General features: G+C 42.5%; 1 protein-coding gene across 1 annotated transcript in view; it reads right to left on the reverse strand.

The window, feature by feature from the left end:
• The window catches only part of LOC120020481 (microtubule-associated serine/threonine-protein kinase 3-like), a 50,409-nt gene extending 40,101 nt beyond the window's left edge, over nt 1–10,308 (reverse strand). Inside the window, exons 1-5 of the mRNA XM_038964181.1 lie at nt 9,898–10,308; nt 7,428–7,516; nt 6,242–6,314; nt 3,862–3,882; nt 3,632–3,710 (exon numbers count right to left, since the gene is read on the reverse strand). Of these exons, the coding sequence (XP_038820109.1) occupies nt 3,632–3,710; nt 3,862–3,882; nt 6,242–6,314; nt 7,428–7,516; nt 9,898–9,983 (348 nt within the window). The 5' untranslated portion in view covers nt 9,984–10,308. The remainder of the gene's footprint in view (nt 1–3,631; nt 3,711–3,861; nt 3,883–6,241; nt 6,315–7,427; nt 7,517–9,897) is intronic.
• Between the last annotated feature and the right edge of the window lie 10,219 nt (nt 10,309–20,527).

Consider the following 20,527-nt stretch of genomic DNA (forward strand, 5'->3'; position numbering starts at 1 on the left):
GGTAAGCTTTTGATTTGATTAATTTATTGCCATCGGGGCCCACCGGTGTAACTGTTAAACTGCTTTCTTACTACAATCTACTGCATGATCGTAGCGGATTTACTAACATGTTAGTTCTCGTAGTTCTAGTTGACTATGACGTGACAGCGATGTAGGCTGTGTGTAGCGGTTGGTCATGATATGGTTTGGCCTGGTCACAGACAGCTGATGTGTTGTGCACTGAAGTCCACAAGCAAAAAGGGAAAAGGTGAGAGGAGGAGAGCACGTAGACAGTTGCAAAAAGGAATTACATATACAACGAGCAAAGTGATCATGTGGTTTTTATGTGGCTGCTATGAAAGTGAATTGTTTGCGTGTGATCAGGGATGTATTCATTCTGGCGATTCTGTTGAAAAACGTTTCTTAAACGGAACGAAACTGAGATAAACATACCTGAATTTGTCCAATAGAAACTCACATTTGCAACTGTTGGACTAATGATTACACCCTAGATCAGGTAGATGCAGGCAAAAGTGTTTAAGGCAGTATTGAATGTGTCATTGTTGGTCACCTTGATTACTCAATTCTCTCGACCTGTGTACCTACGTTCATAGGCTAGGTTGTAGCAACCTCATGATGGGTATAGGGAAAATTAGAGTATCATGTAGTAGCCTAAACCGATCGATGTTACATTGAACTGGGTGAATGGAATATGAAATAAAGTCATCCAATATGCTGTAATAGAAATAAGGCCATGCACATTAAAATGTAATAATTCTCCCTCATCTTAAACGGCACCAACCGCCACTGACATGTAACACTGGTCACTTTCATAATGTTTACATACTGTTGTTACATTTCATATGTACAGTACCTTTGGAAAGTATTAAGACGCCTTGACTTTTTCCACATTTTAGTACGTTACAGCCTCATTGTAAAATGTATTAAATTATATTTTTCTCATCAATGTACACACAATACCCATACTGACAAAGCAAAAACAGGTTAAGAAATCTTTGCTCATTTAAAAAAAATAAAAAACTGAAATATTACATTTACATAAGTATTCAGACCCTTTACTCAGTACTTTGTTGAAGTACCTTTGGCAGCAATTACAGCATTGAGTCTTCTTGGGTATGATGCTACAAGCTTGGCACACTTGTATATATGGGGAGTTTCTCCCATTCTTCTCTGCACATCCTCTCAAGCTCTGTCAGATTGAATGGGGAGCGTTGCTGCACAGCTATTTTTATATCTCTCTAGAGATGTTAGATCGGGTTCAAGTCCAGGCTCTGGCTGGGCCACTCAAGGACATTCAGAGACTTATCCCGAAGCCACTCCTGCGTTGTCTTGGCAGTGTGCTTAGGGTCGTTGTCCTGTTGGAAGGTGAACCTTCGCCTCAGTCGGAGGTCCTGAGCAGGTTTTTATCAAGGATCTCTCTGTACTTTCTCCGTTTATCTTTGCCTCGATCCTGACTAGTCTCCCAGTCCCTGCTGTTGAAAACCATCCCCACAGCATGATGCTGCCACCACCATTCTTCACCGTAGGAATGGTGCTAGGTTTCCTCCAGACGTGACGCTTGGCATTCAGGCCAAAAAGTTCAAGCTTGGTTTCTTCAGACCAGAGAATCTTGTTTCTCATGGTCTGCAAGTCTTTAGGTGCCTTTTGGCAAACTCCAAGCGGCCTGTCATGTGCCTTTTACGTCAGGAGTGGCTTCCGTCTAGCAACTCTACCATAAAGGCCTGATTGGTGGAGTGCTGCAGAGATGGTTGTCCTTCTGGAAGGTTCTCCCATCTCTGGAGAGGAACTCTAGAGCTCTGTCAGAATGACCATCAGGTTCTTGGTCACTTCTCTGACCAAGCCCTTCTCCCCCGATTGCTCAGTTTGGCCAGGCAGCCAGCTCTAGGAAGAGTCTTGGTGGTTCCAAATTTCTTCCGTTTAAGAATGGTGGAGGCGGCCTCCCGAGTGCCGCACTGATCAGTGCTAGTGACGTCACTACAGATCCGGGTTTGATCCCGGGCTGTGTCGCACCCGGCCGTAACCGGGAGACCCATGAGACAGCTCACAATTTGCCCAGTGTCGTCCTGGAGCAACTCTTTGTGGCCGCCGGGCGCATGCACGCTAGCTTCGGTCGCCAGCTGTGAGGTGTTTCCTCCATGGTGCGACTGGCTTCTGGGTTAAGCGAGCAATGTGTCAAGAAGCAGTGCGTCTTGGCGGGGTCGTGTTTCGAAGGATGCATGGCTCTCGATCTTTGCCTCTCCGAATCCGCACGGGAGTTACAGCGATGGGGCAATTGGATATCATGAAATTGGGGAGAAAGTGGTTAAAAAGTACAAAAAATACAATTAAAAATGAAAATAGATGGAGGTCACTGTGTTCTTGGGAACTTTCAATACTGCAGACAGTTTTTGGTACCCTTCCCCTGATCTGTGCCTTGACACAATCCTGTCTCGGAGCTCTATGGACAATTCCTTCGACCTCATGGCTTGGTTTTTGCTCTGACATACACTGTCAACTGTGGGACCTTATATAGACAGGGGTGTGCCTTTCCAAATCATGTCCAATCAATTGAATTTACCACAGGTGGACTCCAATCAAGTTGTAGAACCAGCTCAAGGATGATCATTGGAAACAGGATGCACCTGACCTCAATTCCGAGTCTCATAGCAAAGGGGCTGAATACTTATGTGAATTAGGTATTTTCGTTTGATATTTTTAATAAATTTGTAAGAATGTCTAAAAACCTGTTTTCGGCTTTGTCATTATAGGGTATTGTGTGTAGATTGCTGAGGATTCTTTTTTAATTTTTTTAATCCATTTTAGAATAAGGCTGTAACGAAAAAGTCAGGGGGTCAATACTTTCCGAAGGCATTGCATATACTGTATTCTAGTCAATGCCATGCTATTCAACTATTGCTGTACTATTTTATCCTACTATTCTTCAGATATACTACATATTCTATCCAGATTTTGTCCTATAATGTCTATACATCCCATCACATTAATACACTATATATATTTACACTCTGGTCAGACATTGCTCGTCCTAATATTTCTATATTTCTTAATTACATTCTTTTACTTATAGATGTGTTAGATTGTACTGCACTGTTGGAGCTAGGGACACACAATAACATCTGCTAAATATGTGTATGCGACCAATAACATTTGATTACATTTGTAACAAAAAGGCCATTTTCATAGAAGGCCTTGAAAGCCAGATCAGTGATTATTACAAAAACACAGGTTAAACTATTTTGATAAAATGTGTGGGTCTTATAATTGTGGAAGGCTTATATTTAGCCTAGGTATAATTTCACAAGCTCTTAACTCATTAGATTATTGCTAACTGTTTGAAATGCAGTATATTTTACCTTTAAATTGTACAACAAAACGTACTGTATATATTGTGAATCGCGCATAAGTTTGAAAAAAATCTAGATATAATGTCTTACCTGGACTTCCTGTTAGCAACCTTAAATACAGAACTTAAACAGCTACATTTCCTATGGGTTTACTGTACAAGATGGTGTTGCTCAAACATTTAATTGTTAGTTATATTGAGTATTGACGACAATGCCAAACCCCTCCCTTGTTGGTCTTTGAGGAAGAAGGGATTACATATTTAATGAGGAAGAGAGGGACGACTTACTGACACTGAAGAGCTGGGGGGGTTGGTTCCATAGCCGGACGAGGGGACGGAGGCAACAGACCATCTTCGCCCATCCGCTCTGGAAGAACCAGGAAACAATGATCTTTTAAATTTCATACATATCCTCAATATTTAATCATGAAGCACTACCAAAGGCTGTTTAATATAATTAAAGGAGGTATAATTTAAAAATCGACAAAACAGGAAAAAATGATCAAATGTTTTCCTACCTTTCAGTGCGGGCCAGGTGGCTGGTTTATCACATTATGAGAAAGAGCCAGAGAGAAAGAAAGAGGGAAAGGAAAAATTAGGACACAAACACATTCATTGACACAGTGACGCTGTCAGAAGCTCACGACCTGGCGTCAATGTGCTGAACACCTGACAAGATGCCATGAACCCAATGGTACCTGCTTAATGAGTCATTTCTCACACACACGTTTCACCACCCTTCAGCTCAACCACTTTTGTAGCAGAAAACAAATAATTCAGTCATTGTCTATATGAATGCAGCTGCCACTGTATTGAAGCCATTGGATGCAGTTTATCATAGCGCAAAAGGTTCAGTACCAATCATTGCATTTTGTATCAAAGTACAAAGTAGGCTGGTCATTCTTGAAGTCTCGTAGATCATGCATTACGCTCTTTTTGTTTATAAAGCCCTCTTGCATAAACTTCCGCCATGCCTTACTTAATTGTTAACCTTCAGACATATAAATGACCAGACCCAGACAATCTCCGCTGAGTTAGGTAAATCTTCCAAGAGTGTGCAAAGCTGTCATCAAGGCAAAAGAATCTAAAATCTAAATATATTTTGATTTGTTTAACACTTTTTTGGTTACTACATGATTCCATATGTGTTATTTCATAGTTTTGATGTCTTCACTATTATTTTACAATGTAGAAAATAGTAAAAATAAAGAAAAACCCTGGAATGAGTAGGTGTCCAAACTTTTGACTGGTACTGTATATGTATAATTTTATTGTTGTTTATTGACGTGTTCATGAAGGACTCGTCTGCGAAAGAGACCGTGGTCTCAGCATGACGCCCTGCTTAGATAAAGGCTGAATACATTTTTTGGGGGGCCACAATATTCCTCATGTGTCAGGTTAGAGCCCTGAAAAACCAGCTTATGGCTGACAAATCAGGTCTGACTTAATAAGAATGGGATTTCTGCACGTATCAGAGCAAGGATTAGTCAAGTGATATAGGATGTCTCTTTGGCTTCATATCCCAGATATATTATGAATAATAGTAATATTATTTCATATCCAAGTTCTTATACAGCTGAAGAGGAAGAGAAAGGGAGGCTGTTTTCATAGGCTCATACTCATTCAACACCGATGTGCAGCAGGTTCCGGATGAGCCAGAACAATTATTTGAGAAGTAGTGTGCAGTTAAGTCTCTTTTTATTTCACACAGGAACACATTGCTTAAGTACATTTATCAAAAAAAACTTTCTTGCAGCATCTGAAAAATATTTAGACCCCTGGAATATCCCATACAAAGAAAATTCTTATAACAGCTTTGATTGTGTGTCAGTATTTCAAGCACGTCGCCACATGGGATTGTTTACATGTCCAAATAATTGCACACAGAGGACTGCAGTCTGAGTACCAACAACTATCTAAGCACAACACCTTACACACTGCAGCCATAACATCTACAGTGCATTCGGAAAGTATTCAGACCCCTTGACTTTTTCCACATATTGTTACGTTACAGCCTTATTCTAAAATTGATTAAATTGTTTTTTTCCTCCCTCATCCATCTACACACAATTCCCATAATGACAAAGCAAAAACAGGTTCTTAGAAATGTAAGCAAATGTATTAAAAATTTAAAAAACAATACTTTATTTACATATATATTCAGACCCATAGCATCTATGTCCACTTTGGTATCCCCGAACCCTCAGTAAATGTAGCTGTGTCATGTAAGCTGATGCAACCGTGTGCATGGCCAGAATGTTTCATGTGATTTCCCCCACTTATCTCTATAGCGTATGGTGTGGTACACTTACTCCTGTACCATAAAAGGCATTGCCTCACTGTCCTCAAGCCTGACTGGGTTGCAACTGTTTAACACTGATGCTTGTAGCTCACTAGTGGGCTGGCTCACAGTATATGTGACGTGTGATAGGCTCAGGATAAGGCTGTCTGTATCGCATCATCCCGGCAGCCCAGAGTAATGAGTGTGCGTACTGCACACCGACTCTCCCTTTAATTGCGCTGACAAATGCCAAGTCCTATGTCCCATGAGTGGCCCTAGAGCCATTCGGCTGGTTTCACTCTAAAGCACCGTCCTCATTTCTAATAGAGGTATTTGATGCATTGCCGTTGTCATGGAAGAGCGAAGAAGTACCATCCCTTTTCTATGCATTTCTGGGGGGGTTATCCTTTTTGTGAACTAGATCTTTTGGCTACCTATTGTGTGCTAAAGTGAAGGTGCCTTTTGACAGTTCTGAGATGAATTCTGAGATGAATTCTGAGATGAATTGCATACCTGCTTTTTATTAGTAGGACTCCTTCAATAATACAACCAAATTAAAACGTGAATTCCTTCTACTAAACTGAAATAATTGAAAGGAGGATTGGACTTTTCCTTACCTGCGTGCAAACTGGAAGTTGGCGGAGGCACTAGCGGAGACATTTCGGGGGCTTTCTTGGGGACTACTTCCAGCTGAAACACAACAATTAGGCTCTGTTGGTGTTTTATCACTGGAACATGTTTTATTAATGAAGAAATAGGCCATGTTGTTATAACTGCAGTCTGCTGTCATTCTTGGGAGCTGATGACGCACAACTAAAGGACAAGCTGCCCTAAATCCAAAGCTACCCTAACCCTAACCCTAAATCCAAAGCCACCCTAACCCTAACCCTAAATCCAAAGCTACCCTAACCCTAACCCTAAATCCAAAGCTACCCTAACCCTAAATCCAAAGCTACCCTAACCCTAACCCTAAATCCAAAGCTACCCTAACCCTAACCCTAAATCCAAAGCTACCCTAACCCTAACCCTAAATCCAAAGCTACCCTAACCCTAACCCTAAATCCAAAGCTACCCTAACCCTAACCCTAAATCCAAAGCTACCCTAACCCTAAATCCAAAGCTACCCTAACCCTAAATCCAAATCAGTCAGTCTCTGGTGGAACTGAATTCAATAAACTCAACGCGTATTTACAACCAAGGGGTCTGGAAAGGACAGGGTTTTGTGATAGGCCGAACGCACGCTCACTTGATAACTCTCAATTCTGTCCGTAGCATTAAACATGTATAAACTGTCTGGACAACCTGATTTGTTATGATGAAGTTAAGCGTGTCGGTCTGCTTTTTACTATGGCTGAGGATAGCAAGTATCACATTTCCTAAGTCCTTCACTGGGCTCACAATCAATAACCATGAATGAAAACTGTATTTCTTTCATGTGAAATGTATTTCATCAGTTCTTCCCCTGAAGTGATACAAAAGCTAAAGCAATATGTACATAAGCTTCTTTGGAAACTTTAGCTTCAAAACAGAAGCCAAAGAGCGATTTGAGCTTGGCCAGCTCAGCTGCTTCATTTTAATTTGCCTGAGAACTCTGAACACACAGTTTAGCATCATGTGGTTAGCTGGTATACTGCACTGGAAATGTCTGATTGGTCTGCTGTCTCTTTAATGCCACATGCTGATTGGCCTGCTATACATTTAATCACATACTGATTGGTCTGCTATGTTTTTACAACATACTGATTGGTCTGCACTCTATCGCATGCTGAGTGCAGTGCAGAGACGGCTGACAACAACATCTACCTGTGGCGAGGGGGAGAGGTGAGAGTGGTCGCGAGAGCGTGGGCGAGGGGGTCCCGACTGCCAGACTCCTTCTCTTGTTGTTACGGCAACTGTGTGGAAAAGGCAGAGAATTGTTTTGTGTGATACATTAGAGTAGTGGAATGTAAGCCGAGTTGTGATATTGGGGCTTGGTTGTAACATGCAGGTGTTCTGATTATTTAGCCTGTATGATACACTATGTACATTTCACCACCAAGTACTGAAAAAAGTAATTCATTTCTAATTAAAATGTATTGGAAAACGATTTGGACCTCTTGTTTTTGGCTTGTAGCCCTACCTCACACAGTAGGCAGTAGAAATTTAATTACCATCTAATTTGGTTAAATTGGACAACTTTGTTAAACACAAATTAGTCAGCTTAGCAGTCCATTGATAAGAACACCGTCTGTTATTGGAGGGCTGCGGTGCTTGCAGGGCGTGTCCCCACCTGGCTCCATGTCTCCATGGCCACGGGTAGATTTACAGAATGGAAGGAACTCATTTTCAGTTTGTTTGTTTCGTAGATGACTGATCCCCAGCCCCATTGTTGACGTTGCGCTGCCACAGGGCCACTGTAATATCAATGCCATCTCGTTGGCAGTGACCTAAAGTAATTGAGAAGCTCAGATGACAACTGAGCCTGACATTTCTGGGTCGGCATGGAGATGAGATTCATGCGCCTCAAACCAAAGGCATTAACTGGGAGAGATGTTTGTTTAATAGCAAAACTCAACTGAGAATACAAAAGATCCCCTTGTAATAAAATGAATTTAATTCATATATACATTTATCAAACTTTGATCTGTCCATGTCAATTGTTTCACAACCAATTTTAATTTGCAAAAACAACCTTCCAAGATTAAATCAAAATCATAAGCAAAACACTGAGGCAATAGAAAGTATTTCTATCTCGATCTCGGTCAAACAACAAGCTGTATTGCTTGTAGGGACTTTGCAGGGACTTGCACAGTACCATGCTTTAGGAAGCTAAGTGCAAATAGTAGACCGACAGAGATTGTGGTGAATGCTTGGCGGTTGACACAGCCGGTGTTAGCTGTCAGATGCACCATGAGATCTTCCACATCCACCAGGATTCTAAAAAAAACTGTAGTAGGCTATGGGCAGACTTGTACGCCACATATATGGAGTACACAAAACATTCAGAACTGCTTCCCAAAAACTCGGTTCTCGGGACCCCAAGGGGGGAACGTTTTGGTTTTTGCCCTAGCACTACACAGCTGATTCAAATAAACAACTAACTATCAATCTTTAATGATGTGAATGAGCTGCGTTGGACTTTGGGGTCCAGAGGACCGAGTTTGGGAAACACTGATCACATAGTGACCAGGTGAATCCAGGTGAAAGCTATGATTCTTTATTGCTGTCACCTGTTAAATCCACTTCATTCAGTGTAGATGAAGGAGAGGAGACAGGTTAAAATAAGGATTTTTACACCTTGAGACATGGATTGTGTATGTGTGCCATTCAGAGGGTGAATGTGTAAAACAAATGATTAAAGTGCCTTTGAACAGGAGTATCATAGTACTGGTTTGAGAGTGTCAAGAACTTCAACGTGTGTATCAAGAGTAGTCCACCACCCAAAGGACATACAGCTAACTTGACAACTGTGGGAGGCATTGGAGTCAACATGGGCCAGCATCCCTGTGGAACGCTTTCGACACCTTGTGGAGTCCGTGCCCCGACAAATTGAGGCTGTTTTGAGGGCAAATGGTGCAACTCAATACGAGAAAGATGTTCCTAATGTTTTGTGTACTCAGTGTATATTGACTGGCTTGCCAATGTATGCTACTGTAGTGAAATAGATTTTCTTTGTGATTTCACAAGGATGAAAAATGTTTAGGGGAATTTAGAGACCCAAGAAATATTCAACGTTTACACAGATTTTTCTATAAAGTTAATTTAACTAATAGTCATGTGAATAAATTCGTTTTACTTATATACTTTTGCTAGACTATAGCCTATACTGTAACGAACAAGTTGTGAGCCTTCGGCAGGAACAACACTGTCCCTCCCTATATTCTGTAAGTCAAAACATTATAGGCAACAATAACGGCATAGCCTACAATGGCCACGTTTCTCTATCGGAAACAAAACTAGGGCGGATGTAATCCGACACATTGTAGTAGAGTGGAGAAATCACAACACAAAACCAGACTGAACATCAACATGAAAACAAAGGCCAATTTGTGCCATTGTTGTGAATGAAAAGGTACGCTGTTACTGAAGAAAATCTTAAACAAAAAAAGCATAGCCTTATAGCCATTAAATGTGACGTCATTTTCCTGAATAGTTGTCGCTGTGGTCTTGGGCTTTGACTCAGACAACCAAAATGCTAAATGCAATAGGCTGCAAGGGCTAATCCATAAGAGACTTGCATGATCACTGATTAAAATAGTTCGACAAGTCGGCTGATAGAAGAAAATCAGGTTACCTTTTTGATCTTTTCATCATGGCCCCAGTCACAAAACTTGTTTTGTAGCTGGGCAAAACGGTCCAATAGTAATTCTGATCAGACATGATGAATTACAGCGATGCAAAGGGGTACTTTGAATCGAGTTTGGTAAATGTCCACTATCTCTTGAATAACACAATTGTTATTTCCTCGAAATGTTTCGGAGAGTACTCGGTGTCCGAAACCAGAAACTCCGACAAGGGTTGGTACGATCTGACTCCATACCCGTGGCAGTTCAGGCAAGTAGGCGCTAAGCAACTGTTGATGCCATCATCTCTTTATTTCTTCCATGTGAATTTTCGGAAAGGCATCTTTCGCGCACTACACTCTGGAATCTTTATCAATCACCAAAACATGTTAACTCCAGCAACAGTTAACACCGCGCAGATACATGTGTCAGTCCATCAATTGGAGGAGGAGGGATTGCCGCCGAAGGAAGGAAGTTGTCATTTAGACTGGGGGATGTAGAATAATGGCGCGTTTATGTAAAATAATGATAATGGATTTCACCGTCACTGTATGTTGTTCGCATGACTATTTAAAAAGCCTCGGGCAAATTGATAAAATATTAACAAGTGCAACTATTATGCTGCTATTCGACTGTAACACCAGTGTTACACAGTGCACTAGTATATAATAAACCCTTATGTTATAGGGAATTCTGACATGCCCCAGTATCTATGCATTAGAGATGTCGACGATGAGTAGGCCTCTGACGTTTCTCCTCTACAACGCCCAGGATGCTTCGATTCAAACTCCCATTAGACAGCTCTGCAAGCTTGTCTGTCTGAGTTTTACTATGGCTGAGGATAACAAGTATCACATTTCCTATGTCCTCCACCGGGCTCACAATCAATAACAGACAAACTAAACACCTTCTTTGCCCGCTTTGAGGATAATACAGTGCCAATGACGCAGCCCGCTACCAAGGTCTGCGGCCTCACCTTCTCGGGTGGCCGAAGTTTAAACGTGTTAACCCTCGCAAGGCTGCGGGCCCAGAAGGCATCCCTAGCCGGTCCTCAGAGCTTGCGCAGACCAGCTGGCTGGTGTGTTTACTGACATATTCAAGATGGCCAACATTGTTATTGTACCCAAGAAGGCAAAGATAACTGAACTAAATGACTAATCACCAGTAGCACTCACTTCTGTCAACATGAAGTGCTTTGCGTGACTAGTCAAGGATCATATCACCTCCACCTTACCTGCCACCCTAGGGTCACTTCAATTTGCATACCGCCCAAATAGGTCCACAGATGATGCAATCGCCATCACACTGCCTTGCCCTTGGGGCTCTCGAGTGGCGCAGTGGTCTAAGACACTGCATCCCAGTGCAAGAGGCATCACTGCAGTACCTGGTTTGAATCCAGGCTGCATCACATCCAGCCGTTATTGGTAGTCCCATACGGTGGCAAACAATTGGTCCAGCGTCATCCGGGTATGGCCGGGGTAGGCTGTCATTGTAAATAAAAATTTGTTCTCAACTGACTTGCCTAGTTGAATAAAAATAAAATAAAAATCCCATCTGGACAAGAGGAATACCTATGTAAGAATGATGTTCATTGACTACAGCTCAGCATTCAACACCATAGTACCAACCAAGCTCATCATTAAGCTTGAGGCCCTGGGTCTCAACCCGCACCCTGTGCAGTTGGGTCCTGGTGTTTCTGACGGGCCGCCCACAGGTGGTGAAGGTAGGAAACAACATCTCCACTTTGCTGATCCTCAACACTGGGGCCCCACAAGGGTGCATGCTCAGCCCCTTCCCGTACTCCCTGTTCACCCATGACTGTGTGGCCATGCACGCCTCCAACTCAATCATCAAGTTTGCAGACGGCACAACAGTAGTGGGCTTGATTACCAACAACGACGAGACAGCCTACAGGGAGGAGGTGAGGGCACTCGGAGTGTGGTTTCAGGAAAACAACCTCTCACTCAACATCAACAAAACAAAGGAGATGATCGTGGACTTCAGGAAACAGCAGAGGGAGCACCCCCCTATCCACATGGACGGGACAGCGGTTGACAGTTTTAAGTTCCTCAGCGTACACGTCACAAACAAACTGAAATGGTCCACCCACACAGACAGTGTGGTGAAGAAGGCGCAATAGCGCCTCTTCAACCTCAGGAGGCTATAGAAATGTGTCTTGTCACCTAAAACCCTCCAAACATTTACAGATGCACAATTGAGAGCATCCTGTCAGGCTGTATCACCGCCTGGTACGACAACTGCACCGCCCACAGCCGCAAGCCTCTCCAGATGTCATGTATACTCCCTCTCCGGCCTCTAGGTCATCAGGCTGCTGATTATCCTGCCCACCTGTCACCATCGTCTCGCGCACCTGCACCTCATGACACTCACCTGGACTCCATCACCTCCTTGATTATCTTCCCTATATCTGTCACTTCCCTTGGTTCTTTCCTCAGGTGTTATTGACTCTGTTTTCATGTCGGTGTGTTGTTTGTGTTACGTGTTTATTGTCTCATTTATTAAAACACTCACTCCCTGAATTTGCTTCCCGACTCTCAGCGCACTCGTTACACCAGAGGGTGGTGCGGTCTGCACAACGCATCACCGGGGACAAACTACCTGCCCTCCAGGTAACCTACCACACCCGATGTCACAGGAAGGCCAAAAAGATCATCAAGGACAACAACCACCCGAGCCACTGCCTGTTCACCCCGTTATCATCCAGAAGGCGAGGTCAGTACAGGTGCATAAAGCTGGGACCGAGAGACTGACAAACAGCTTCTATCTCAAGGCCATCAGACTGTTAAACAGCCATCACTGACACAGAGAGGCTGCTGCCTACATAGACTCCAAATCATTGGCCACTTTAACAAATGGATCACTAGTCACTTTAATAATGTTTACATATCTTGCATTACTCATCTCAAATGTATATACTGTATTCTATACCATCTATTGCATCTTGCCTATGCTGCTCGGTCCATATATTTATATGTATATTTTCTTATTCCTTTACTGAAATTTGTGTGTATTCGGTAGTTGTTGTGGAATTGTTAGTTATTACTGTAATGTCGGAACTAGAAGCACAAATTTTGCTACACACACATTAACATCTGCTAACCATGCGTATGTGACCAATAACATTTGATTTTAATTAAACCTTTTTCTTTCATGTGAAGTGTATTTCATCAGTTATTCCCCTAAAGTGACACAAAACCCTCTATTTTCGGCAGTAGGGCACTAAAGCAACATGTAAATAAGCTTCTTCGGAAAACTTGAGCTTCAAAAGAGAAGCCAACGAGTCATTTGAGATTTGGCAGCTCAGCTGCTTCATTTTAATTTGTCTGACAAAACTCTGAACATGGGGTAAGATGCCCCCCCTCCTCCAAGATCAATGTCTAATTGCTGACGCCACAAAGCAAAGTTTTGAAAAAATATTGTAGGTCAATGATGGCCATACTGTAATGGATTTCCTCTTCGTCTGAGGAGGAGTAGCAAGGATCGGACCAATGTGCAGCGTGCTAAGTGTCCATAATGAGATATTTAATAAAATCAACAGAACAAAATAACAAAAGTACAAACAAACAACCGAAACAGTACCGTATGGTACTAACACAGGAAACAACCACCCACAAAACACAATAGAAAACAGGCTACCTAAATATGGCTCCCAATCAGAGACAACGACTGACACCTGCCTCTGATTGAGAACCATACTAGGCCAAACACATAGAAATATAATAGAACAAAACATAGAAAAACAACATAGAATGCCCACCCCAACTCACACCCTGACCAACTAAAATAAAGACATAAAAAAGGAACTAAGGTCAGAACGTGACACATACTTTGTTACCCTAACTAACTATAAAGGAAAATAAATGGATAGATGTAGTTATTTAATAAAATGTATTTTTTAGAAAAGGGGATTTTGCCCAGCTACCGGGGTAAGATTCAAGAGCAAACGGTTTTCAATAGGTTGTAATATACAGTTGAAGTCGGAAGTTTACATACACCTCAGCCAAATACATTTAAACTCAGTTTTTCACAATTCCTGACATTTAATCAGTAAAAATTCCCTGTCTTAGGTCAGTTAGGATCACCACTTTATTTGAAGAATGTGAAATGTCAGAATAATTGTAGAGATAAATATTTATTTCAGCTTTAATTTATTTCATCACATTCCCAGTGGGTCAGAAGTTTACATACACTCAATTCGTATTTGGTAGTATTGCCTTTAAATTGTTTAACTTGGGTCAAACGTTTCGGGTAGCCTTCCACAAGCTTCCCACAATAAGTTGGGTGAATTTTGGCCCATTCCTCCTGACAGAGCTGGTTTAACTGAGTCAGGTTTGTAGGCCTCCCTGCTCACACACAATTTTTTGTTCTGCCCAGAAATTTTCTATAGGATTGAGGTCAGGGCTTTGTGATGGCCACTCCAATACCTTGACTTTGTTGTCCTTAAGCCATTTTGCCACAACTTTGGAAGTATGCTTGGGGTCATTGTCCATTTGGAAGACCCATTTGCGACCAAGCTTTAACTTCCTGGCTGATGTCTTGAGATGTTGCTTCAATATATCCACATAATTTTACTTCCTCATGATGCCTACTATTTTGTGAAGTGCACCAGTCCCTCCTGCAGCAAAGCACCCCCACAACATGATGCTGCCACTCCCATGCTTCACGGTTGGGATGGTGTTCTTCGGCTTGCAAGCCTCCCCCTTTCACTTACAAACATAACGATGGTCATTATGGCCAAACAGTTCTATTTTTGTTTCATCAGAACAGAGGACATTTCTCAAAAGTACAATCTTTGTCCCCATGCGCAATTGCAAACCGTAGTCTGGCTTTTTTATGGCTGTTTTGGAGCAGTGGCTTCTTCCTTGCTGAGCGGCCTTTCAGGTTATGTCGATATATGACTCGTTTTACTGTGGATATAGATACTTTTGTACCTGTTTCCTCCAGCGTCTTCACAAGGTCCTTTGCTGTTCTGGGATCGATTTGCACTTTTCGCACCAAAGTACATTCATCTCTAGGAGACAGAGCGCATCTCTTTCCTGACTGGTATGACGGCTGCGTGGTCCCATGGTGTTTATACTTGCGTACTATTGTTTGTACAGATGAACATGGTACCATTCAGGCATTTGGAAATTGCTCCCAAGGATGAACTCGACTTGTGGAGGTCTACAATTTTTTTTCTGAGGTCTTGGCTGATTTCTTTTGATTTTCCCATGATGTCAAGCAAAGAGGCACTGAGTTTGAAGGTAGGCCTTGAAATACATCCACAGGTACACCTCCAATTGACTCAAGTGATGTCAATTAGCCTATGAGAAGCTTCTAAAGCCATGACATAATTTTCTGGAATTTTCCAAGCTGTTTAAAGGCACAGTCAACTTAGTAAATGTAAACTTCTGACACACTGGAATTGTGATACAGTGAAATAATCTGTCTGTAAACAATTGTTGGAAAAATGACTTGTGTCATGCACAAAGTAGATGTCCTAACCGACTTGCCAAAACTATAGTTAACAAGAAATTTGTGGAGTGGTTGAAAAACGATTTAATTACTCCAACCTAAGTGTATGTAAACTTCCGACTTCAAATGTATGCATAAAACAAAAGAATGACTCTAACTTCATTGGATTATATCTGTCACACTCTGGCCTTTGTTATATTGATTTTCTTTATTAGTTTAGTTAGGTCAGGGTGTGACATGGGATGTTTGTGTGTTTTGTCTAGTTTAGGGTGTGTGTATTGTTTAGGGGGTTTTGTATAGTGTATGGGGTTGGGTTAAGTAGAGAGGTTTAGGAAAGTCTATGGTTGCCTGGTTTGGTTCTCAATCAGAGACAGCTGTTTATGGTTGTCTCTGATTGGGAGCCATATTTAAGGCAGCCATAGGCTTTAGGTGATTGTGGGTAATTGTCTATGTTGAACGTTAGTAGCTTGTGTGTGCACTTTCGTTTATAGCTTCACGGTCGTTTATTGTTTTGTTAGTTTTGTAAGAGTGTTTCGTGTTACGTCTTCGTCTAATAAAAGGAAGATGTATGTCTCTCACGCTGCGCCTTGGTCCGCTTATTATGACGATCGTGACAATATCTTTAACTTTTTCTAAATGACAAAACATTTGATCAACTAACCTTAAAATCATTTTGATGGAATGACTTCAAAAATGTTGATGAAACAGAGCATTTGTAGTTGATCAAGACTACTAGCGGCCAGAGGAACTGTTAAAAAGAATGTCACAACTTGAGTCTTACCCCAGGTGGCGTCTCACCCCATAGTACCCTATAATGTGAAAATACTCACCAAATATGGAGTTTCGCTGACAACTATCTTCATTTACTCCCGTTAGGACCGGTATGTACTTTCAGATAAGGTCAAAAAAGCAACCGAAAAGAAAAAGGCTTTTTGGCACCTTCAATGTATTGAGCTGTTGTAAACTTTCGACCTGTGCGTGGTAGTAATGAGTGATTGGAAGTGCCAAATAGGATTCATCATACATTTTAATTTGACCTTTTTTGGAAGTACATAAGATTAAATCTATAGTTGCTCAGCAAAACTCTGTATTTTGACATTATAGCCTAATGCTTGCAGAGCTGTCTAATGGGAGTTTGAATCTTGGACCTTTCTGGGCGTTAGAGAGGAGACACATACTCATTGTCAACATCTCTAACGCACAGATACCAGGGCAGGGCTGACAGTGAGGACTTGTGAAGAGCAGAATAAACAACCTCTGCATAATCAAAACAATTGCTTTGTGAGGTGTTAAATTCACAGTTAGCCTTTATGGAAATGCGAGCTGAAAAGTAGGCCACCAGTGGCCTGGCTTTGGCCCCAAGTGAGAGCAGGTGTGCCGGAGCCATGGCCCAGTGAGACGTGTTCCGGCCAGCGTAGATGGAAAAATAAAACACTGGGTTAAATCCTGTATGGAAATGCGCCATTAAAGTATATTTTATCATTACATAATAAATAATGATTTATCTTCTAATAAAAACATAGCAGAGAAATGTACAGCATGTTCAATACCAACTAGGCCTTTATAAGCCTATCCAAAAAGAGACTTACATTTTACTTTTCAGCTTCATTCAATAGAAAAAATTGCTACTTTATAGAGAAAGAAAGTTCCCCGGTCAATAAACAATCAAAATACATTTTACAGGACTTTATTTTACAATACTTCGCATTATAAGCCATTGTGTACAAAACATTAAGAACACCTTCCTAATATTTAGTTGTTATTAGGAAGAACGTCTACCATACCATAAAATAATGATTATGATCACACTTCATTAATTTAAATATTATGGGGAGACCTATACATTTGGCAGCCAAGCCCTAGTTATCAGTGTAGCCTATTATCTTCTAGACATGACGTTGAAATATCTTCAAGCCTACATTAAAAACCTCCAGGCTTTCGTCATAAGGGGGCGGCAGGTAGCCTAGTGGTTAGAGTGTTGAGCCAGTAACCGAAAAGTTGCTGGACCGAATCCCCCGAGCTGACAAGGTAAAAATCTGTAATTCTGGCCCTGAACAAGGCAGTTAACCTACTGTTCCCCGGTAGGCTGTCATTGTAAATAAGAATTTGTTCTTAACTGACTTGCCTGCTTACATAAAAATAAGAATCAATTCAATTTGAAAAAAATAAGAATTACCGGCTGTAGTATGGAAAAAATGGATCCTGTGTGAATCGTCCTCTGGAATAGCACACGCTAGTAATACCTGTCCAAATAGGGCTATAACATGGCAAAGAATAGGCTTATCAGCGTAGAGTGAGCCACATCATCCCATGGGATGATTCAAGGCTGCAGAAATACAGTGCATTCGGAAAGTATTCAGACGAATAGGCTTATCAGGCAATTTATTAAATTACATTTTTTCCTCATCAATCTACACACAATACCCCATAATGACAAAGCGTGAACTGTTTTTTTTAAAAATGTTTTCAATTTATTTAAAATGGAGTATAGAAATCTAATTTACATAAGTATTCACACCTCCGAGTCAGTACTTTGTAGAAGCACCATTGGCAGCGATTACAGCTGTGAGTCTTTCTGGGTAAGTCTCTAAGAGCTTTCCACACCTGGATTGTACAACATTTGCCCATTATTCTTTTCAAAATTCTTCAAATTTGCCTGTGCTTAGCTGCATTCTGTTTCTTTTTTATCCTGAAAAAGTCCCCAGTCCTTAACGATTACAAGCATAACCATAACATGATGCAGCCACCACTATGCTTAAAAATATGGAGAGTGGTACTCAGTAATGTCTTGTATTGGATTTTCCCTGAACACAACACTTTGTATTCAGGACAAAAAGTTAATGACTTTGCCACATTTTTCAGTATTACTTTAGCTGCATGTTTTGGAATATTTTTTATTCTCAAAATGGTACAGTAAAAATGCTTACAGTCCATAACATACATAGTGGAGTATTTGTACTACATTCATCCATTGAGTTTGCTGACAAAGTATTTGAAACATTTCTTTAATGTGTAATGAATGCCATTAATGCCAGTATGTCATGTAAGTAGTTTGGAGGTGTGCATTTTCTAAATGGGGCATTATTTTTGTATGACTACCCCATCTCTGTACACCACACATACAGATAATTGTAATTCAGTCGAGTAGTGAATTTCAAACACAGATTCAACTACAAAAAAGGGAGGTAAGGGTAAATCCATAACTTTTACTTAGAGTCTAAACAGAAACAAGACAACCACACAAGCGCACACTAAATAAAACCTAAGCAAGGATACAGGCCAAATGAGGAACCTAAATAACAAGGCAACCAGGTGAACAGAGAAAGTAATTGAACACAGGTGAATCCAATAAGAAATAATCAGGGTAATCTGGAAACTAGAAAACAGGGTAAGGGTGCCCTCCAGCGGTAACCTAAGGGAGCAGCAATCAAAAAACAAACTGACAGGACCCCCCCCCCCCCCAAGAATGTCCTGAGCCAGAACCAACCCAGGACCGCTCCTCGGGACTGTAACCTTCAGTCCATGAGATACCGAGTCCCATGCCAGGGAGGATGGACTGGAGAGGATGCGTCTCACAGTGTAGGCTGGCTGTCCCATCATGCAAGGTGGCGGTGGAGGCCGAGTGGCCAGAACCAGAGGACTGAACACCACAGGCTTGAGTCTGGAGATGTGGATGGTGGGATGAACCCTCATGGACTGGGGAAGATGATAGGCCACTGGATTAATGCGCCGTAGAACCTTGAATGGCCAAACATACCGGGGTGCCAACTTCCTTGATTCCACGCGCAGATGCAGAACCCTAGTAGGTAACCAGACCATCTGGCCAGGACGCAGAAGAGGACTCAAAACGGCGATGACGGTTGGTCTGTCGTTGAACCCGAGCTGAAGACCTCAGGAGCACTGACCAAGCCCTCTTCCAGGTCCGGCAGCAACGAGAGATGAGACCTTGAGCAGATGGAACCGCCACTTCAATCTCCTGATCTGGAAACAGAGGAGGCTGGTATCTATACAAAACCTGGAATGGTGACAGGCCGGTGGAGGAACACTGGAGAGTGTTGTGTGCATACTCCACCCAGGGAAGATGAAGATTCCAAGTGGCGGGGTTGGCGGACACAGCACCGTAAAGCGGTTTCCAGATCCTGGTTCACCTGCTCTGTTTGACCGTTGGACAAACTGGCTATCACCCTCAGTCCTCGGGTTGATGAACCCAGAAGAGTACAGAATGCCCTCCAGAATCTGGTGGCAAACTGGGGGCCCCAGTCGAAGGCGGAAAACATGCTGGATCTAGCTGAGCAGTCTCACGGGCAGATGGAAGCTTAGGCAGCGGAATGAAATGTGTCGCCTTGGAAAAGCAGTCAACAATGACAATGTGGCCCTCTGAGGATGGAAGACCCGTGATGAAATTCATAGAGAGATGAGACCAGGGTCGAGAAGGTGTTGGCAGCAGATGAAGAAGCCCAAGAGGCTGCTGACGAGGAGTCTTGTTCCCGGGCGCATGTCGGACAGGCAGCCACAAGGGTGCGAGTGTCCGCCCCACCCGAGGGCCACCAAAACCACCTCCTCAGAAACTCTAGCGTTCGCTGCCTTCCCGAATGAGAGGTAAGACGCGATGAGTGAGCCCACTGAAGTACCTTGGACCGTTCATCAAGAGGAACAAAAAGTCTGTTAGATGGACAGCTGTCAGGAACTGCCTCCCTACCTTGCGCCTCCCTCACTACAGTCTCTATACCCCAGGACACCAGTGCGAGGATAAGCGACCTGGGGATGATGGATCCAAGCGGCCGATCCTCACTGGAGCTGGGGAACTGGCGAGAAAGGGCATCCGGCCTCACGTTCTTAGACCCTGGACTGTAAGATAACGTGAATCTGAACCGAGTGAAGAAAAGAGCCCAACAAGCCTGTCGAGGACTGAGGCATTTAGCCTCCTGGATGCAGGCCAGGATCTTGTGATCAGTCCAAACCGTAAAGGGATGTTCCAAACTCTCCAAACAGTGCCGCCACTCCTCCAAAGCCAGTTTGACCACAAGAAGCTCCCGATTGCCGACATCATAGTTCCTCTCTGCTGGAGTGAGAGGCCTGGAGAAGAAGGCACAGGGATGAAGCTTTTGGTCTTTAGCTGAGCGCTGAGACAGAACCGCACCCACGCCAACGTCAGAGGCATCCACC

Source organism: Salvelinus namaycush, chromosome 25, assembly GCF_016432855.1.
Source record: "Salvelinus namaycush isolate Seneca chromosome 25, SaNama_1.0, whole genome shotgun sequence".
NCBI lineage: Eukaryota > Metazoa > Chordata > Actinopteri > Salmoniformes > Salmonidae > Salvelinus > Salvelinus namaycush.